This window comes from Macrobrachium rosenbergii, chromosome 55, assembly GCF_040412425.1.
Source record: "Macrobrachium rosenbergii isolate ZJJX-2024 chromosome 55, ASM4041242v1, whole genome shotgun sequence".
Taxonomy (NCBI): domain Eukaryota; kingdom Metazoa; phylum Arthropoda; class Malacostraca; order Decapoda; family Palaemonidae; genus Macrobrachium; species Macrobrachium rosenbergii.
This window is the reverse complement of record NC_089795.1, coordinates 26,635,268-26,652,921: the sequence shown is the minus strand read 5'-3', so window position 1 is coordinate 26,652,921 and position 17,654 is coordinate 26,635,268. Positions and strand designations below refer to the sequence as shown.

At 37.7% G+C, this 17,654-nt stretch overlaps 1 protein-coding gene and 1 long non-coding RNA gene across 2 annotated transcripts in view; both read left to right on the top strand.

Moving 5' to 3' along the window:
• The first annotated feature begins 1,451 nt into the window (after window positions 1-1,451).
• LOC136835489 (uncharacterized) lies at window positions 1,452-5,432 on the top strand. Its single transcript, XR_010852175.1, has 3 exons — window positions 1,452-1,619; window positions 1,810-2,147; window positions 3,562-5,432. It is a non-coding gene; the product is annotated as an uncharacterized lncRNA (long non-coding RNA).
• An 8,864-nt stretch (window positions 5,433-14,296) lies between these two features.
• The window catches only part of LOC136835779 (ATP-binding cassette sub-family C member 5-like), a 45,494-nt gene continuing 42,136 nt past the window's right edge, over window positions 14,297-17,654 (top strand). Inside the window, 4 exon segments of the mRNA XM_067099637.1 lie at window positions 14,297-14,309; window positions 15,585-15,715; window positions 16,661-16,846; window positions 17,612-17,654. The exon segment at window positions 17,612-17,654 is cut by the window's right edge and continues 108 nt beyond it. Of these exon segments, the coding sequence (XP_066955738.1) occupies window positions 14,297-14,309; window positions 15,585-15,715; window positions 16,661-16,846; window positions 17,612-17,654 (373 nt within the window).

The window sequence follows — 17,654 nt, the reverse complement described above, 5'->3', positions numbered from 1 at the left end:
CAGTTAGTGGGGTTCTGCCTATTCACTTGGCAAAGAAGACTTGCAGCCAAAATTCGCCTTTGCAAGCGAGCAGATGCCTGATGTCTGAAGTAGCAAATTGACTGCCAGTAATCTTTTCTTCTCGCGAATTTCTCTCCATTTTCAGTATTTCCAAATTTCATTCTCCTAAACAAAGTTGTTCCTACCAGCCTAGACCATTTCTCTGCCCTCTGGCTTGTCCCCTCTTATACAGTGGCCAGGCATTGTCATGGTGTTACTAAGTGTACTAATTAAATCGGCTGATAAATTCCATGCAAAAGTAATTTCATGTAAGAGAAAGTCATTTGGTTTGAATGCTAACCTGGAATTCTCTTCCAGAATCCTGTTATCTGGCTCTCCAAGTGGTCTGCCCCCGTCGTTGTGAATCAAATAGCCTTAGACGTTTAACTGCCATCTTGCCACATGCAAGAGCCTTCTTATATTCAGCGGTCCAGGGGCGCTGGACACAATCCCCCCTTTGAAATCACGTCATCGCGCTAACTACCCAAAATCATTCAACCAGTCTCACAGCAGTAATTTTCATTTACGTGTCAAGCTATTTCAGGGCTGTAGCCCTTTCAGATTCTGTTATTTGCTACTCATTGTCTTGCTTTTATTGTACATTGTATGTGCTTGCTTGCTGCTCAGTCAGCCCTTTCATGTTAATGTCCTGATTGCTCAGTTTTTAAATAAATTCAATTTAAAGTCATTGACTGGTTTTAAAGGCAATCTCACTTCTCTGTTTACTTAGATGTGATATCAGGGTAAGTCAGTTTGTTCATTATATCTATTGCTTATATTCTGAGCTCCTAGTGTTGGCCCTAATTTATAAAAATCCAGTTTCATTCTTCCAACTGGCCCTCATAGAATATAATATATATATATATATATATATATATATATTTGTGGACTTCTCATGCTATGTATCAGTCCTTTGTTAATGGCCTGGAAATAAAATCGAAACTCCGCTCGCCTTTTCTCACACGAGAAATCTATATTCTTCCTATTTTAACTAGAGAATTAATTTTGTTCTACTAAGAGGAAAGAAGAGAGGTTGAACAGCGAATATTATATATAATACATTATATATATATATATATATATATATATACCGTGAGTGTGATGCCAGTTTTAGGATAAATATGGTAATAGAGTAACCATGTATAATTGCCAATAATATATCCTAGATAGCAGGAGCCTATTAGAATGGATAACTTAACTTTGCCTTCTCCAACCTTACTTTGGTGACGATGAAGTCACAGTAAATCTGACTTGTATACACGATTTCATAAAATCTGCCTAAGGCAGTAGTAGGTTTGCATATTTAGGACACAACTATCCGTCCATTCACACTTATGCAAGTGACAATGCTCTTTTACTTAATAAAGAAATTCGCTTGAATACTGGTGCTTACAGACTATTTTCTGTTCTAGGACAATGTTGGCGACTATTACATTAGCAATATCTCTGCTATCGATCGGAATGAATACTCACATGGCTCTTGCAGTTACAACCAAGACTGTGTACTACCATTCAATTGGAACTGTCAGCTCAAGCATCTCAAACACTTTCACTGTTCATGATGGAGTTCCTAAGCTTAGGTGAGTTTGAACCATGTAGATATTCAGCACATTTTGGGCTCTGACCATTCTCTGTTCATTCAGCATATTTATCATGAAACATCCATGTGATTTATAGTGATCTGCAGAGAAGTGCATTTTTTTAATGAAAATATTTATGCAGAAATATACCTCCAAACTTTTCTGTAAATGCATTCTATTTCTTCAACAGGTGTTTTGCCATTTGCTCAGAAATAAACTGCCCAATAATTGGCTATGGAGTTCTGAGTGATGGTACCCAGCAGTGCCGCGTACTAAGTGGCACAGTTGTTCCCACAACCATCTCCATTCCTTTCCCCACCATATCCAGCTTACTGACTATGTATGTCCCGACCAACTCTACCCTGATCTTTGTCCAGAAGTCTTATGCATTACTCATAAAGATCACGAGTTCAGCTTCTTGGTCGACAACGAGGGCAGCCTGTAGAAATATGGGGCTCGGATTATACGTGCCAGCATCCATTTCAGAAATTCAGGACCTGGCCAGTATATACAACACATACTGGATAGGTAAGCACCATTACAAATAAAACAATCCGTTTCTTCGTTTTCATGTAGGTTAGCCATATGCTCACTACTGTTTATGGGTGTAACGTTCACTTTTCCCTCCTCTAGTTTTATACTGGTTGGTGAATCCCTCACCACTTTCAATGGGTTTATCACTATTATCTCAAGGTTTGGATGTATGGCATATTTATTTCCCCATTGATTAGCAATTATACACACAAACACACAAACACACATATCCATATATATATATATATATATACATATATATATATATATATATATATATATATATATATATATATGAGTATATATATACATATATACATGTATATGTATATATATATATATGTGTGTGTGTGTGTGTTCTTGAAATAACTGTGGCACATATATTGTTTAAAACCACAGTAAACCAGGAAATATTGAAACAAAAGCTTTAATTTTATATAGACATCTTCATAAGGAGTTGTAATATTTCGCAACAGAAATTGATATGTATGTTCTTTTGTTGTCTGATGTAATTAGGAATCCTGAAATCGTTTCATACGGTGAGTTCAAATTGAAAAAGGAAAGGTTTCAGGATAATAACAGCATGGGATTCAATAAGAAAAATTTTACTTGTACAGTCATTTAGTAATGCATCTAAAGATATTCCATATCTACTTTACACTGAAATTAAGAGAATGGGCCTTGAAAAGTCATTTGTCCAATTCCTGTTGGTTAAATCTGGAAACTGTTTGGAAGAGAACTGACACCATTTGCCATCTATTGTACATTTTTCTTTCTTTGTGTCTAGGTTATCTGAACTTTCAGTTTTATTGTTTTATGTTGATGAATATTAATCTTTACGTTCTCTAGGGAATCTGAAAATTAGGTTCTTTTCTTTAGAAATATGCAAGAATCAAGTCTATTTCTTTCATATAACGTTATCTGCAAAAATTGATTTTTGCTTTTGAGATATCTGAGGGTAATGAATATTTCTCTAGGTTTCTGCTTTTAGAGATATAAAAAATTAAATTTGTTTTCCTTTAGAAATAGAAGAATCTAGACATTTACTTAAAAATATGGGAGGTTAGTTTTATCTCTTAGTTATCTGAGAACTTCATGAGATTGTGAAACTCGGTAAGTCTTAGTATTGGAACAGGTATGCTTACGTTATTTTTCCTCAGCAGATAAGGAAAACTGGGGTGAAATTTGAATTTTTCATTGATTTTCCTTTAGAAATAAAGAAAATGCCGTTCATTTTACTTAAGAAAACTACGAAATTACAGTAGGTATATTTCTTAAAAACATGAAAATGAGACTTCTGATTTTGAAATGCGGGACACTTCTAATGCCCTTTAGAAATATTTTAATTCGGTTAAGTTTTGCATCTGGTATTCTTTTCGCTCCAGTATTAGGTCAATATCATTTGCAGGATCAAACGACATTGACGTGGAGGGCACCTTTAGGTCAGAGGATGGCACCATTCTCCCTGCACCTGGAACCCTGTGGTGCTCTGGCCAACCAGACAACTATGGTGGAAATGAAGACTGCGCACACACTCTTCCCTCCAATTGCCTTAACGACAGGCCTTGCGACGGAAGCTTACCTGGATTCTGTATTGTTGGTAAATGAAATTGGGCAAACACATAGCATCTCTCAGTTCTAAATACGCCGAGTGTTGTCAGTTATATTGTTTTTATTGCTTCTCGGATGTATTATCAAGTTGTAATAAAAGTATCGGCTGTGGATAAACAAATTAACCACCCTGAAAAACTCAAACAGACGTCAAACAAAGAATTTATAAGGTTTATGGTAGATGCATATGAGTCAAGGGTTGTATTTTACAAAAGCTAAGGTGCTGGCCTTGACAGTAGCATTGGAATAATGGATCTAGTTGTAGTAGAACAGGAATACAAGCGACTTTAATTGATGTTATTATACATGAGTCACTGATTGCGGCATACAACATATATTTTATATTGTAATCATTGACTCATACTTGGAAAAACCAAAAAGATTTCTTTTATCATTTGACCCTAATATTACTCGCCACAATGCTTCTGTCAGTTATAGTTAATGACACATCTTCGGCGACTTCTACCACATTATGTACTCTTTGCTTATCGTTTTCAGTGAGGTGCCTATACATGTGCCACAATTCTGAAAAATCGTGGTATTACGGAGGAAGATAGATTTTTTATTTTCTTGGTAAGTTGGTCTGAACTGCCTCCTAGGGAGTTGGAAAATGTCCAGAGCAGTAGTTCTCAACTTGTTTCAGGTCATGGACCACCATCTTATTCACTGATGTTGTGTGAGATCTCATTTATCCGTCTGCATACTTACTGTGTCATTAGAAACATTTGTAACATTTGGATTCTGTGTTGCGTCCTCGACAAGAAGCCTCACCAGTTCTTTTGCGCAAGTGACACAAGTCAATGGCCCCTGTGAGTTTGTTCCATATGAATAGGTTTCATCTACTGAATAAAAGTTGCTCCACAGTTGTATTAAGGCTTCTAGGTCTGTGCAACTTTGACTATGTAGGAAGCACTCACGACGCTGGTGTTCTTTTCATGGAATGTACTGTTACCCTATTTGTAGCCGCATGTCCGCGAACAGGAACTGAACAGGAGGCTTCATCATCTCTACTTTATAGTATGTGCACGTGCACTCCAACATGTGTATTCCGGCTGCATATTCCCGAGATGTATACTAGTATTGCACCAGCCCCGGTTTTTTTTAATGCCCCTAGGTTAGGTTAGGTTAGGTTGGGTTGGGTAGGATAAGTTAATCACCACTAGCGGTATTTGGGTGTGGGAAATATAACAAAGTTATTTTCAAGAAAATTCTATTGTTAGTTTTTAAGATATGGGTCCAGCTTTTTTCAGGGAAAGGTCCCGGGCGGGCGCAATACTCGGTTACAACTCGGGGAAAATGCATCCCGGCTTGCCCTGAATCATTTTAAACACAGTAGCAACATATTCCTACCGTTAAGAGAGGACGGATAATTATTGGAAATGATTCAGTGAGATCCCGAGCATTTCAGAAAGTCGTTACCAAGACCTGGATACAGATATTGGATCACGGGTACTGCAAGGGCTAGATGCTACAACCTGAAGATTGTCATTATATTTCTTAAATATGCATATGCAATAAAGTGAATGGCCAATTTTTCATTCTGATAAAAAAATTTTCCTACCGCATTTTCTAGACAGACTCAGACAACAATATTTTATGCTATTTCAAATATTAGCCTACTCATGTAATAGCAATAAATTAAAATACCTTTTATTTGCACTCACTTAGCCATATATCTTATTATTTACCTACAGTGAGATCAAACATAATTATGGAAGGCCCATCGTTCGTTTGTGCTTGATGTGCGTTGACTTTGATACAAGCTCGTCTTTCGTGTGCTTGTATTGTTATATTATCGACATAAATCAGTATGTTTATGGTCTATATTAGAAGGTGTGAGGGTTCTTTGTCTGTATAAGCATTCAGATGGATTACGGAAAAAAATAGTTTACATCTTTCTCACAGTATGAGAACGATATCAGAAACACAGATTTCAGCCGATCCCGAGGTAATGCGTATCGCCACATCTACCTAAAACTGACTTTGGTGAGTGGACAGACGGAATGAAATAGAGTATAGTGGTCCATGGACCACCAACTGAGAACCATTGATGTAACCAGACCAGTGACTGATCTGAATGTGTTCGTCAATCTGATACCAAAGATCAATTTTAAATAAGAGTGAAAGCATGGGACAGACCAGATTACAGGATTGCTCAGATGGAGGAAACAGAGAGCAAGGGCGATAAGCGAAATGAAGTAAGCAATGCAGCTGGAGCGTAAGCAAGATAAAACACCACAAAATGGAGGTAAAAAAAATCATGAACTTTTGCAAATGGCTAGAACAAAGAGAAATGGAGAACATTAGCAAATACATATACATAACAATATATATATATATATATATATATATATATATATATATATCTTTTTCTTCAGCTTTACAAATTGCCTTTCTGCTCTCCAGAACCAACCAAATGGTCCAGCCATCAAGATGAGGGCAGGTGGAGGTTTATCTTGCTTATGTTTCTGCTTACATCTGACAACAGTCTTGTGTATGCTTTATCTTTGGTTTAATTATTTCCAAGCAACAGATTTGGTATATATATGTGTGTGTGTGTGTTCCAAACAACCTTTTTAATGCTTTCTAGACAGAGCTAGCCAGATCTTGAGCACCATGTTTAGACTATTAGAAGCATTGTTTCAGAAGGCACACTACTCAAAAGAAAGCGAGCCGGAGCTAAGTGTCATAATTAGTTTGTTAGTGCCTGGTTGCTGTTAGACAGGGCATGACTGGGAACTATGTTGTTGACCAGGTCCCTCCAAAGAGTCAGCAATGTAAAGGTCCACTCATTCACATGATGCCCTTAGTACTATGATTAATTGTCGAGATTGGATCTGATTTTGTAAAGAGTGGAGGCAGAAATGTGCTTAAGGCAGAAGGTCTGCTGACGATCTGGGCCAGATGATTCAGGGGACACCAATGACTCACCAGTATGAGATAGTAATGGTGCTCCAAAAACTGGCAGTCAAGCCCACTAGCTAAACTACAGTGCAGAAGTCTATTTATGTTAGGTCTAGACTGGTTGAAGACAGTAGTTTCTTGCTCCATCAATCACTACTAATAATTGCTGTCAGTTACAACAAATAGCAGCCACCTAGATCCAGCTTGAGGATAAACATATGTTCATAAGAGTATATGATGCTAAAGGTATTCCATCTTTGAGTGCATTTAAATTTTTCTGTCTATTACAAGATATTGCATATAAAGCCAGTAGTCTGCAACACACTGTCAGAGTAAACGTGATGAGGGATAAAGTATTTCTAACCTGTTCTGTCTATTTCCATATGGGATTAAACATAACAGGTGATAGGATTCGTAGAAACAACGGGCATATATATATATATATATATATATATATATATATATATATATATATATATGTGTGTGTGTGTGTGTGTGTTTGTTCTCTTTTGCTACCTTTAAACTTGAATGAAAATTCCTTTGTCTGATATATAGTTCTCGCATTATTATCATTACGATCTTGTTGGCGTGCGCTACGTACACTGAAACTTGGTACTGCTGTCTCCCCTACCCTCTCAATCCCCTACCTACCCCGCCTCCACCTGGGGCGGACAAACAGGTTTGCAGGAGGAGGGTGCATGTCTCCCTACCCTCCGTTCCCTACTTCACCCCTGCCTCACCTGGCCAGACAAACTGGTTTGCAGGGATTATTATTATAGAAAATTTTTAAAAATATCAACACATCTATATGCACCTACAAGGCAATTAACATGGAAAGGCCTGGAATGCACTGGATTATTGTCGAGATTTGGTTGGAGACAGAAATGTGCTTACAATACTACTGTAGGTCCTGTGGTGACCCGGGGCAGGTGACACCAGTGACGCACAAGCACGTGATAGAGAGGGCTTTAGACCTTGAGTGAGGGTGCTCCATGATTGGCTGCCGAGCTTACCGGGTAAAACAAGGTGCGGCAGCTGAGAGCGGGGCCTACAAACTGGATGCCCCCTACGTGAGTAACATGAAAAATAGAGCCAAGTTTTTTGTTTATTCTTTTCCAAGATTTTAATCAACTTTCAGTCATCCTCTTCTTATTAAGAATAATAATCGTGAATCTACGATCGTTTTACCTGTTGAAAGAATGTGTACCACTGGTTACTCAAAAATTTGCCTCTGGATAAACTCCTGGTCATTATATGAATGCTTTTATTAAAACCGCATATAATTCCAAGAAATTGCATGATTTACTGGCACTATTAGGCGAAACGAGCCGAGAAATGTCCATAAATTGCTCGGTTTCTCGAGTCTAATGACGCTATCATATCAACCAACCCAAGCGCAAAAGTTTGCACTTCGCTAATTGCCTGGGATGGCCTTATCCCTCAAAGGAAATCATTTAAATCTTCTGCCCGGAATTGCCTACATAAATACAGCACAACTAAACGGAGCAATATCAGTATTTGAATAAGAGTTGACAGGGCGAGGAAAAAGAAACAAATTTTTTTTCATATCTATTGAATGTAAGTGTTCGAGATGCTTCCTAAAGCCTGTATGAGTACTGTTACGTTAATTATTTATTATTAATATTATTAGCATTATAATTCCATGCTCATTATAGAGCTACAATGCAGTTGCTTAGATCATTACCATTTCCTGGTTCTTGCCTAATGTAGCTGCTCCTGTTGCCATCGTAGAAAGAATCAAATATTAGTTCCTAGGGCTAGGTGACTTACTTATAGTTCTCATCTGCTAAATATGGTTCATATTTCACATTAATCTGACCGGCTTCATCTTCGGGATACTTAGCATCTAAATACAGGTCCGAAGTCATTATCTAACATCACGAGAAAACCTTGAAATTTGGAATAAAAAAAATTATATATATCGTAGAACGACAACCAAACATGACCTAAACCATCAGCAAACCACGTTTCTGTAAAAAGGCGGTAATTGCCAACTGAAGCCCCTCTGTGACGTAGGTGAGTACCCTCTCTATATAAACGGTGTTTGAATCGAGTCAGTCGACTCGTTGGCCGTTGCTGCTGCTACGGGTTCAGGTCAGTCCGTTTTATACACGGTGTACAAACCTCCGGAGACTGTTAATTCAGGCCCAGGTTTCCGTTGAAAGGCAATAAACTGGCCAAGCAATGCCCGGTTTCGTACTTCAGGGAGGCTCAAAAGGCAACAGGAAAGATGAAAGGCAAGTGATTAGTGTTTGCGTAGTTTCTTTATCTTCTGAGGTGTCAAAAAAAAATCATCGTTAGAATGAATGCCATTTCATTCCGATTCTTTGTGCTTCTGGCTTGAAGGTTATCCGTTTTCTGTCAAAGGAGATTTCACTAGAGACACAATCTCAAAGTTATTTGCAGTGTAAAGCCGGAGACGTACACACGACGCGAGCATGATCTGGGTTGGTTTGAAAAGAACAGTCAAAGAACCCTTATGAAAAAAGATATTTATTCTGGCTCTACGCAAAGTTGAAAACAATAAAAGAAAGTTGTTTTAGTAGATATTTAAAACATTATACCTCATGTATAAGGCACTATGAATAATAAAGAGGTCGCATAAACAACACAGATAACGCGTGATCAAAACGACTGCAAGTCCTGTATACTCCGATAAAAAACTCCTTCAAGGACGCATTTGTTCTGTGAAGGATATTAAAAATAAATGGCGATTGCAAAGTCCGTCGTTGGCTTCATATCTACCGACCACAAGTCGACCTAGCTGTGAGTTTGTACCAGCGCCATCTGGGGATATGAAAAGTTCATGAGGCTCGCAACCTCATCTCTGGACACTTGAGACCCATCTATCGCTTCCTGTAAATGGGGAGAATATACATATATATGTATATATATATATATATATATATGGTGAGGGAGTATGTGTATATATATATATATACTATATGTGTGTATGTGCTTGTGTGTGTGTGGTGCGTGTGTGTGTGTGTGTGTATATTATATAAGATATATACATATATATATATGGAGAGAGAAAGAGAGATAATGCCCAATAAACTTAATCTTGTCCAACTCGTGTATGGGTCACGACTTATCGGACACTAACCGCGCCTTAGTAAGTGAATAACGCACATAAAAAACTGATCTTTCATGATTTTTTCCATTAGGTGTACACGCAATATATTGTAGATGTGAGAAAGAGAAAAGTGAATACAATAAGCACAATAAAGACGTACTTAATAGCCGATCTGGGTACTTGAATTCCTTCTTTTTATCCATACAGTTCTAAAAATCTTCATGACAAACTCAGTCCAGAACTTCTATACAGTAATCACTCGGCTTTTGAGACTGGTGATCAAGTTGGTCCCGATACAAAATGGTTTTCTTTCTCCCTTTATTATTAACGGCTTCTAAAGTCATCAGAAGCACTGAATGAGGTTTAGTGTGAAGTATGCATAAGAAACATTCATTAATTTCACTTCTAAGTGACATAAGTTCGTAGTCCATAGTAAGTATAACGTTAATTTTTTTTTTTTTTTACAGAGATGAAAAGACTCCTTTGAAGAAATTTCTGCCAGATGCAACGGGTGAAGGGTAAGTGGTCCGTGTTTTGTTACTTTCTTGTTCAGCTGATACGGATATTCATTTATCCAGTGCGCATGCGCACTGTAATATGTAAAAGCTTTTGAACATTGAGCTGCGCATGCCCTGGACTAACGTCTTATTACGTAGTGAAAGTGAACGAAACTGAATCACGTAGGCTGAAAAAGAGCACTAGAAATAAAGAAATTTGCATAAAGCAACATTGAAAAATTACGATGAAAAAAGTGATAACCAGAAACGTAATAGGCAAAGAACGAAGTTTTCGTGAACCTTTCATAAGAACCAAACAGTGTAAAGATTGTGAGGTGCAAGGTGACTGAAGCTTTATGAATATGGTGACACGTTTTGCACTGTCAGGCTCCCATACTACTTTATAAAACAGGGTCTTTGGGTTTCTCTGGGAAGCACTGGAGGGTCCTAGGCAACATCGGAGACCAAAGATTCCCTTCGGAATCCCTGAAGGATAGCCAATATTAATCAAAATTGTTTGACCTAGTTTAAGAAAACGACATCCTACACTGTTCCTGCTTTCTAAAGAGCGCGGAATCCATCCTTGGCTCCAGGATGGATTCCGTATCTTCAAGGAGCTTTAGAAAGCAGGAAATGTGTTGTGTCTCTTTTTATAAAACTAAATTTAATAATTTTGATTAATAGAGGCCACCCTCCGGGGATTCCCTGGTGTTGCCGGGGTCCTTCCGGTGCTTGCCAAAGAAACCCAAAGGCCCTGTTTTAATAAAGGGAGCCTCGAGTTTAATAGTGGAGCCCAGGGGCCTTGGTTATCCAAGGCGACCAGCACACATCCTTCGTGCAGAAGCCTGGAAGAGACAGGATGCCCCTTCCTCCCACTTCAAAACGGGTATTGAAGGATAAGCCCTTTTATTTTTTTATGCGTGCCATTTGGCTTAACCATTTTTAACCGTTTTGTTACAAGTGCTTGAATAAATTCGAATGGTCTTGTTATTAGAAAAAAATTTGTTATGAATATTATTATAATAGGCATCGTGTTGCTGATGGGCTGATTTTGATTCTCAGTAAAAAAAAAAATCAACAGGACTACGTACAGCAGAGTCGAAACTAACCTTTATACTTTGATTGGTGAGATGTTTAGTTTACTGCCACCCTAATTTTAACTCAAAAAGAAGGACACTTCATGAAGAGATTTTGTGAATAAAACAATCAAATAAGGAAATTACACTTCCAGGTTCTCATCTTTTCGGCACCTTCCCCTTACAACATCAACACACTCTACCGATTACATACCCTCTAATATAAATATCAGGAAGATCCACTGAAATGCCGCGGCCTCTCTCCCCCTCATAGAAAAACTAAAAATTTATTAAAAGGAACAATAACATCCTCCTATTTTAATCACACACACACACACACACACAAAGAGAGAGAGAGATGGGGAGCCTGTAAGAAAGCAAAATCGTACAGCTGGTACTGAATTTGCAACCTGTTAGTCAAACAGATTTGATGTTGTTTAAAAAAAAGATGATACACAATACAGTTCCGGCTCTCTAAAACTCCTTAAATACACAGAATCGATACTGGAGCCAACACTAAGTCTCTGGAGCCAAGGACGGGTTCCGTATCCTGTGGAAAGCAGGAACTCTGTTGGGCGTCATTTTCCGAAACAAGATCAGATCATTTTGATTAATATTTTAAAGGGTCCACAATAATATAATTGCTAGAGGTTTGAGTAAAATTTTATAATAATATTGTGGACCCTTTAGAACATTTATGAACTCTCGTGATAAAGAGTTTTTCTCCCAACATTTTGATTAATAGTAGCTATCCTCCAGGGAAGCGATGGAGAACGCGTATAGGAGTTTAAAATCTTAGAAATGACTCGTTTCTTATAAGATGCTTTTTAGCTTCAATTATTCTTTAAATGACAGCCAAATTTTACTACGGTTTGTGTAATCAGAGGAATTTTGTAGACTAGGAATTACAGGCGAATTAAATTAGACTCATTTTACTGCGACTTTCGTTAATGTAGGCTCATTCTTACGTTTTGTTTTTATAAAAATGAACACACGTTTATATTTATGTGCAACATATATATATATATATATATATATATATATATATATATATATATATATATATATATGTGTGTGTGTGTGTGTGTGTGTGTATGTATATATTTATGTGTGTAAATATATATAGAGTATATATATATATATATACATCAATCAATCAATATATATATATATATATATATATATATATATATATATATATATATGTATGTGTGTAAAGTGCTTAAAGACAATATTCACTCAAAGATTGTACTAGATTCTGTCTACAAGGAAGGTTAAAAAAACGCATGTCTTTCAAAATATTTTCTTTTATCGTGCAATAACAGTATATCTGTTAATCTGACTATATTTACAAAACATGAAACTTTGACTAATTATTATTATTGTTATTATTATTATTATTATTATGTTGTTCTCAAACTAAAAGCAAATACACCCATTAACTGGAAGCATGTCTGGGATTCCTTCTAAGACTATATACCTCCGATTGTGTCAGCAGGCAGGCATGCAGACAAACCTCTCTCTCTCTCTCTCTCTCTCTCTCTCTCTCTCTCTCTCTCTCTCTCTCTCTCCTCTCTCTCCGTTTTTCTTTTCGCGAATATATATTTCACCAATAATTTTTTGGAATACCTAACACAAGTGACGCTCCTGCATATATGGTCGTTAACATCAGATGCCTGCTTGTCCAGATATGCCCTACCCACAACCCATTACTTCTTTCCCAGCAGACACTGTAAGCATTACTAAAGGTTCTTTGCAGCGTCCCTTCGGCCCCTAGCTGCAACCAGTTCCATTCCTTGTACTGTGCCTCCGTTCATATTATCTTTCTTCCATCTTGCTATCCACCCTCTCCTAACTATTATTTCATAGTGCAACTGCGAGTGTTTCCTCCAGTTACACTTTTCAAACTCACTCTCAGTTTCCTTTCCAGCGCTGAATGACCTCATAGGTCCCAGTGCTTGGCCTTTGGCCAAAACTCTATATTTCATTCCATTCCATTTCCAGCAGACTGATATACATTCAAGATGTTAAACCAGCTGCAAAAGCCATTCGATGTTCACCTTCAAGAAGGCTTTATAAAATAAAAACTGGGTACTCTGTCAACATCTTTGTTGGATGTCTTTAATTTCAGCTTTAGTGTGATGAAGACAAGTTGAGGGTTATTCCTATATCTGCCCTTCTATTGTTGCTAACATTCTCAGTGTTCTTTTTCTCACAATTACAGGCTATGTGACTTCTGTAATTGCCATGTGGAGATAATGGTGGAATGCCTTCCATACATGATTATTAGTAGCATAAAAACACAAATTTTGCATTATCTAAGTCTGCGGTCTCCCTCAGGCCTTCCTAGCCCAACATTTTCCCCATACCAACTTCTGCAACAATTCGCATATCTCTCCCTGGCATTTCATCGGTAAGATTTTACAGTTCTGTATAAAATTCATCTTCATATTTCTCCGAGGAGTTCAGTTGTTGGTGAACAGCACACTATAACACTTCGATTTAAATCTTTCAATAATCTGCAACTCACTGCCCTTCAGTCAGTCTGTACCTTGTCCGTAGTTAATGTTAAGATCATGCCTACTTCTTCTCTCCCAGTTCCATTTGTTCTTCCTGAAGAGATATACACATTACCCCCATCCAGTCTCTCTTTTCCTATTCCTTGGCACCATGATTGACAAACAGCTAAGAAGTCTAGTCCACATTTTTTAAAATTAATTTTCTACCTGTTACAACTTCCAAGGTTGATTCAAGGTTCTTACACTCACATTTCCTGTTTTCATTTTATCCTTTCGATTTATAAACTGGAAGATTCTTATCGCCTCCATATGCCTGGGACTAGGGCCATTTCAAAATATTTTCTATCTGTTAATGCAAAAAAACAGCCATCACTGTGATTAAAAAAAGATAATAGATGGAAACAGCAGACGCAGACAACTGAAGGTTTAAAGGTCGCCGATGAGCAGCAAAGGTAAGAGACAGGGCAGTGCTCACTCCGTAAGGGGTAATGCCGTTTATGCACTTCACGGGGTGCACTGTAGGCATTACTAAAGGTTTTTTGCAGCGTCCCTTCGGCCCCTACCTGCAATCCCTTTCATTCCTTTTACTGTGCCTCTATTCATGTTCTCTTTCTTCCTTCTTACTGTCCACACCCTCTCCTAACAATTGTTTCATAGTGTAACTGCGACGTTTTCCTCCTGTTACACCTTTCAAACCTACCTACTCTCAACTTCCCTTCCGGTGCTGAATGACCTCATAGGTCCCAGCCCTTGGCCTTTGGCCTAAACCCTATATTCCATTCCAGGGCAGTGATTAGCAATGTGTTAGACGCAGAACAGTACATAGATGATTAGTAGCCTAGTCCCTTCTCCCCACATGTCAGTACCAGTGATGGCTGTTTTTCAACATTAACAGATAAAAAATATTTTGAAATGGGCCTAGTCCTAGGCATAAGGAAGCGCTGAGAATCTCCAGGTTCATAAATCGAAAGTCTAAAATAAAAACAGGAAATTAGAGTGTAAGAACCTTGAGTCAACCTGGACAGGTGTACAGTAGAATACGAATTCAAAAGATGTGGATTAGACATCTTAGCTGTTTGTAAATCATGGTTCCAAGGAACAACCAAGGCAGTGGCTGCTGATGACTCATCTATGGGGGTATGTTAACCTCACAAACCCTTTACCCGTATTTCACAAAGGTGGTGAGGTAGTTTTACCAGTGAACTCTATATAGCCATGAGCGTGCCCCGAACTCAGGATCACCATTCTGTGGAATCCAAGCAAAATCACTGAGTCGCCATGATCTTATCCAACTGTCTGTGTCTGAAGACAGCTCGACATCTAGACTGATAACTCAGCATCCGAACTGCCATTAATCATGGGGGCCAACGAGAAACTATCACATTATACTGTCAAATACCATACATAACTCTTCCAAAGAGGAAAAAGCATTAAAGAAACAGTTGACATCCCTGAGAGCGAATGGTTCTCAGCATCTTTGTTCGCCTCAAAAAAAAAAAAGATGCCATCTACAGAGAAGGTGCGCGGTTCCGCGCAGGGAGGAGGAATAGACGACCAACATAAAGAAAATTCAGTACGGAATTGGGAATCCCTCAAACCTAGCGAAGTAGGTCACGCCATATCAACCCCATGAACACGTTTTCAGTATGTCAACAATGACGTCACAGTGACACGTATAGTTTCCTACGGAAACATTATTTTGCTTGTTCTTTTCTCTTCTTCTTCAGGAAAAGGATTTATCCACAACGCAGTGCAACGAGTAGGATTTTTCAACTTCGTTAGCGTACATTGGATGACGTCACTCATGTGGAAGGCTTACAAGAGAAAATTGCGGGACGAAGATCTGTGGTCGCTTCCGGTACGTTGTTTTTATTTCTATAATTTCTATGCAGAGGCCAACGGAATTGGTAATCAAATTGGTTTTGCAGAGTGATAGATATATGCGCTTCTTGAAAGAATGGAGATTATAGGTAGCAAGCAATAAAGAATTATAGATAAATCCAAATTTTGTTTGTGTAGCTTAAAGCAGTCAATAAGTCGAGTAATTCCTTGACACAATCATGATTTCCATAACAAATAAAGAAAGTGGTATTGGTTTAGAATTATATATATATATATATATATATATAGTTAGTAGTTATATATATATATATATATATATATATATATATATATATATATATATATATATATATATATACAGTAAGTGTGTGGATGGGTGTGGATGTGTAAAATGATAATCGCATCATTTTAAGTCACCCAAAAATAGTTCACGTTCCATTTTTGCTAGAAAGGAATATATATATATATATATATATATATATATATATATATATATATATATATATATATATATATATATATATATATATATATATAGAGAGAGAGAGAGAGAGAGAGAGAGAGAGAGAGAGAGAGAGAGAGAGAGAGATCACTTTACGCACATGTCATGTATGTACTTCATATGCATTGCATCCATCTGTGCACAGTAAAAGTGTAACATTACATACTTTAGCATCTTAATTTCCCTGTGTGCTGGATTGCTCAGGACAAAAACATTAGTTTTCATAATTTCGGGTGACATTTCTTCCTAATAAACTTCTCTTTTACACTACTCCATGAAACTTCAACTTTCCCTAATGTCAAAGTTGTACACTTTCCTGCTCGTTGAACTGTGACGTGATGCTGGCATAAAATAATCGCATTGTCCTTAAAGCCTTCCCGTAGTTTCAGCTTAGACTTTCCAAATGATCCTCCCTATCTTCATACATCACTATAAAACTTCTTTTTATTTTCTCAAAAGCCAGAAGAGACTTCTGAAATCAACGGAGATCGCCTGGAAAAGCTGTGGAAGGAAGAGTTAGAACTGGCAGCGAAGTTCCGCCGGCGAGCTATGCTTTGGAGGCCTGTTTGGTATTTCGTTCGCAAAAGGTTGTTTGTGTGCCAGGTGTTGACCGTTCTAATGGATCTGGGAGCATTCGCTGGCCCTGTAAGTAGCAAAAATGTTCCCCGCGTAACGAGTGGTAACTGCCGCGGTGCGCGTGGAAGCAAGGGTTGATTGCTCTGACTTGCACTGGCGAATCTGAGAAGATTTGCGGGTGCTGTAAGTAGCGGGGGCGGGGGCAGTGGGTACTTATGTGTTGAGTGTTGGCTGTCCTTGCATTTGTGTACATGTAAAAGCTTGGAAGGGAACATGTCAATATCGAGAGTAATTCGTAGAGCAATTTTGGCAAAGTCCTGGTTTTCCTGGTTTTACTTATTACGGAAGGGTACAGAAGTATGTCCTTTTTTTTTTTTTTTTTTTTTTTTTTTTGCTTTATTCCGAGTTGATGATTGAAAAGGGACATTTTTCTACCTCGTTCGTTAAGACCTTTCAGAGCTTATCCGTCTTCTGTCTCTCGATTGTTGCAGTTATTTTGTCTCTTTATATAACCTGAATGTTTTTTCTATATCACATTTCATAATTTCCAAAATCAACCTCTTTCGATAACTTTTCTCATACTGAAAAATTAAAACAAATAATTGCACTTATATATACAGTATTTTCGTGAAATATGACGCATTATGGAATCTCAGGAAACGCATAAAAAAATTAAGACCAATGCCGAAATTCATGATTAAACTTAACTTATGCATTACGTTATCTTATATGATAAGGTATTCATTACAGAATTTCAGGAAGTGCATTCAAAAGAGTTAAATAAAGTTGTTTTCCCTGTGACTCTTTACTCAAATCCCCGTCTCTGTCCAACAGATAGTGTTTCTTCAAAGCATTCTGAACTACATCAACAGCGTCG